This window comes from Lynx canadensis, chromosome C1, assembly GCF_007474595.2.
Source record: "Lynx canadensis isolate LIC74 chromosome C1, mLynCan4.pri.v2, whole genome shotgun sequence".
Lineage (NCBI taxonomy): Eukaryota > Metazoa > Chordata > Mammalia > Carnivora > Felidae > Lynx > Lynx canadensis.
This window is the reverse complement of record NC_044310.1, coordinates 3,845,728-3,849,973: the sequence shown is the minus strand read 5'-3', so window position 1 is coordinate 3,849,973 and position 4,246 is coordinate 3,845,728. Positions and strand designations below refer to the sequence as shown.

Here is a 4,246-nt window from a genome sequence, read left to right as displayed (position 1 = left end):
CCTCCTTCCTTTCTGCCAGATCCCAGGCGTGCGGGGGTGGGTGCTGGTGGAGGAGGGGCCGGGCCAGCGCTCAGATCTCGCCTTGCCCCATCCCCCAGCTGCTGGAGCAGGCCCTGGTCATCGAGGAGCAGCTCCGGAGGGCCGCGTACCTTAACATGACCCAGGACCCCAACCACCCAGCCATGGCCCTCAACGCCCGCCTGGCCGAGGTGGAGTGCCTTGCTGAGAGCCACCAGCACCTGTCCAAGGAGTCCCTTGCCGGGAACAAGCCAGCCAATGCTGTCCTGCACAAGGGTGAGTGAGCCCCCTTCCCAGAGGCCGGCCTGCCAGCCTTCCTCCTGCCGGTGCAGAGCCTTCACCATCGACGAGGGCACCGATGGGACGGGGGCCTGGGGACCAAACGTCAGTCCAGAGGGCGTAGCCTCCCAGCCGGGATGGGACAATCCATCATCCGGTCCAGGGAAATTTAAGCCCTCCGTGCTCTGGACTTTTCCTCAGGGTGGGCTCCGTGCAGGCCCTGGTCTGGGCATTGCCCTGGTCTGCGCATTAAAGAGATAAGCACGTTATCTCTTCAATGCTCACGATACCGGGAAGCGGTAAGGTGTATTACCCCATTTTAAAGTCAGAGACACTGACGGGCGGTGGAGTCAGTGCCCCAGATCTCCTGGGATTCACACCTTTGACTCCTGTGCTCCGGAACTTCAGGAAGCTCCCGGGCCAGTTAGAGAGCCGGGGGCAGCCAAGGCCAAGCTTAAACCAGAGCCCCCGGGCTTGCCTGCCCCTCCTCTGTCTGGGAGACGCCTCCTGAGTGGTGGGCTAGGGCGGGGGCCTCCTTGGGAGCCGGGACTCTAGCTGAGGGCCTGGGGGAAGCCCAGTGTTGGGTCAGAGTGTCTGGCTCGGCCCTCGGGCCCCTGGGGACGCCTGCTCTTGGCCCAGGTGGCGTCTCTCTGCTCCGTGGGCCTGGAGGGCCGGGTGAGGAGCGCCCGCCCGCCGTGCCCCCGGCCTGGGGGGTGCTGGCCCCCGGCAGCTTTTCCACCTGCCCCTCCTCTGCAGTCCTGAACCAGCTGGAGGAGCTGCTGAGTGATATGAAGGCGGACGTGACGCGCCTGCCCTCCATGCTGTCGCGCATCCCCCCCGTGGCTGCCCGTCTCCAGATGTCAGAGCGCAGCATCCTGAGCCGCCTGACCAACCGAGCTGGTGACCCCACCACTCAGCAGGTCAGGTTTGGCCCACATGCCCTGGGCCTGGTCCCCGTCACGCGAGTCCTGGGTGCCCCGGGGTTGGGGCTTGGGGTGGGGTGTTGGGACTGCGACCTTTAAACCTGAGTCCTTGCCTCCAGGGCGCTTTCGGCAACTCCCAGATGTACAACAACAACTTTGGGCCCAACTTCCGGGGCCCTGGACCGGGAGGGATTGTCAACTACAACCAGATGCCCCTGGGGCCCTATGTGACCGGTAGGTGCCTGTCGCTTCTGGGCGGCATGTGCAGGGGTGCTCCCCGGGGCCCGGCCTGCCCGCCGCCACCCCAGGCAAGCAAGCTTCTCTCTCTCTGACAGATATCTAGCTGTCCCCGCGATGTCCCTCTGTTGCAGTGCTCATTTCCAGCTGAGGTAAGCCTGCACCTGGGTCCTCCACTGTCCCTTGTCCCCTCCTCGGACTGGCAGGTCCGGTCCGGCCAGAATGGACCCTGATTCGCTCGGGCGTGCCCCTTGGTGTCCACAAGCATGGCTGTGTGCACACGTGTCCACGGCAGTGACTCAGCCCCAAACCCGGCCTCCACGGCTCCGCCTCCATTGCCCAGCTGGGTGGTGGGCACCCCAGGACATTGGCCCCCTGCCCGGTACGAGGAGGGTGGCTCAGGGACTGAGGGGGTTAAGTGTTAATGGCTATGAGAGGGGAGCTTATTCCTGAGAAACGGCCAGTTCACTCAGGCCTCCTCCCCCCCGGTCCCCCCAAGCCCTGTCTGTCCCCGTGAGAACTGCCACTTTAGGGTTGGGATGCTGGGGGTTTCCAGACGGGCCGCTCTTCCTCGGGCCTCTTCGGCACTGCAGGTGTGGTAGGGAGGTCTTGACTCTGGAGCTCTTTCTCTCTCTTTCTTTCTTTCTTTCTTTCTTTCTTTCTTTCTTTCTTTCTAAAATTTAAATTTATTTATCTATTTTGAGAGAGAGAGAGAGAAAGTGGAGGGGGAGAGAGAGAGAGAGAGACAGAATCCCAAGCAGGCTCTGCACTGTTAGCACAGAGCCCGGTGCGGGGCTGGAACCCACGACCCTGAGATCATGACCTGAGCTGAAACCAAGAGTCGGACTTGGTTTGGCTGAGCCACCCAGGCGCCCCTTGGGTGCCGGCGCCTTCTGGTGGTGGCTGTGTGTGGTTGGCTGTGACAGGCGGCGGTAGGTGGCGGCAGGGTGCTGGGTGTCCCAGTCTAGCCCTGGCGCTCAGCCGCGTCACCTGTGATCTGCCTCTTGCAGCCACACCTGCCGGGCCACCTGCCCGACCGCCACAGGAGAGAAAAGCTACCGCCTTTTTAGGAGCCGTGCCACCTTGGGACACAAAGGGAAACTGAGTAATGCCATCACATGGGGGACGAGGCCCAGCCTGGCTGGGCCAGAGCCCAGAAGTGCCACCTCATCATAATGCAAGTGTCCCACCCAGCGTCACACCCACCCAACACTGGGACGTGCCCCGTGGCGGCCTTTGCCGGACAACTTCTTAGAAGAGATTTCATTTATTTGTACATCTTTTGCACTTTCCTATTGAAGACTTGAAAAGTTTGTCTTGATAAAAGTTGAGTGACGCGTGGAGGGGGTCTGACCTGCTACACTTAACGTCTCTCTCTGTCAACGGGCTCCAGACTGCAAGGGAAGATTCTAGAAGCCCTGCTGTTGCCCCATGGACTCGGTCCGCCTGGGCAGCCCTCATTGTGCTCCCGCCCACCCCATCCCGTCCATACTGCCTGACCACCCGTGTCCTGGCCCCCTGCTCCCTGGGGCTCTCCAGTGCTGGGTGGGTCAGGACTGGGGAGCAGCTGCCCAGCCCGAGGGTGGAGACCTCGGCTGATGCCCAGGGCAGGGGGTTATTCCACCCCCTTCCTCCCAGGGCTGGAGACCACCAGGTATGTGCTATCTGTGTGGGGGAGGGGGCCGGTCAGCAGGCGTCTGGCCCTGGCCCGGAGTGGCTTGCGGGCCCCGGACTCTTATCTGAGCAAGGCAGGCCTAGCATGTGCTCCTGGGAGGGAGGGGAAGAGCCTCCTAGAGCTTTTTTCTTGGCCTATGTGGGAAGGGGCTTGCTCTCTGCCGGGATGTGGTTAGCATCCTAGCGGGGAAGGTCACAGTGGCACTGAGGGTGGCCCAGGAGACCCTGGTCCTGCCCTGTGCCCTGGGAGGCCCATCACACCCACCTCCAGGTAAACTCTCCCTGTTCGGTGTCATGGCCACAGATGCAAGGAAACAGGGCCACCCCTTGGAGCCTGGGCTTCTCCCTGCCGTCCTGTCCCCAGAGAGGCCTCCATGTGGTCACTTGCCGCTGGGGCCGGTATCACAGCCGCCCTTGCCGTGTTATCAGATGGCCTGGGGAAAGAAAGCTCTGCTTGGAGACGGGGGACTGGACGCGATGACCCTCGAGCATCCCGGGCTTCCTGCCGGGAACACCCCCTGTCTCCTGCGAGGGCCCCAGCAGACGGGGAGGAACAGCCAGGCCGGGCCTGTCTGTGTCTGATGCTTCCTCTGCGCTCGCTCGGCCCGGAAGGAGGTTTCCCAGCCGTGGGTGGGTGGCTTCCTGGGGAAGTGCCCTGGGTATAGAATCCAGGATGGGGCCAGGATTTGGGGGCTTGTCTTGGGGCCTCTTGGGCAGCCAGCCAGCCCTTACAGGGTCCCAGGACCCAGGTGTCCTCTGTAAGTGGCTCTCTGTGCACCACGGGAGGGCTGGGCCCCAAAACCTCTCCCATCTTGGTGTCCCCTCGCTTCAGCATCTCTGAAAGCCCCCAAGGCTGATGCAGCGCAAGCACCGAGGTGGGGGCAGCGGCGAGCATCTGGAAGGTGGCCCGCCGGCTTCCAGGACACGTGCGCAGCAGCACTGGCCTCGCCTTCTGGGGAGGGCAGGGTCGTCCCTGTCCGCTGTGGTTCCTCCAGTGCCACGTGCACGTGCTTGTGTCTTGTGGTCAGTGCCTCCTGCGAAGGCTCCTGGCTTGGGCCACGGGCGAGGTAGGCACCCCCCCCCCCCCCCGCAAGCCCTGTGATGCTCCCCTCCCA

General features: G+C 63.3%; 1 protein-coding gene across 1 annotated transcript in view; it reads left to right on the top strand.

Annotated features, from left to right (window-relative positions):
• Positions 1-2,800, top strand: part of CHD5 (chromodomain helicase DNA binding protein 5) — a 43,729-nt gene extending 40,929 nt beyond the window's left edge. Inside the window, 5 exon segments of the mRNA XM_030327453.1 lie at positions 99-294; positions 1,054-1,217; positions 1,340-1,454; positions 1,556-1,609; positions 2,468-2,800. Of these exon segments, the coding sequence (XP_030183313.1) occupies positions 99-294; positions 1,054-1,217; positions 1,340-1,454; positions 1,556-1,563 (483 nt within the window). The 3' untranslated portion in view covers positions 1,564-1,609; positions 2,468-2,800.
• Positions 2,801-4,246: the final 1,446 nt, after the last annotated feature.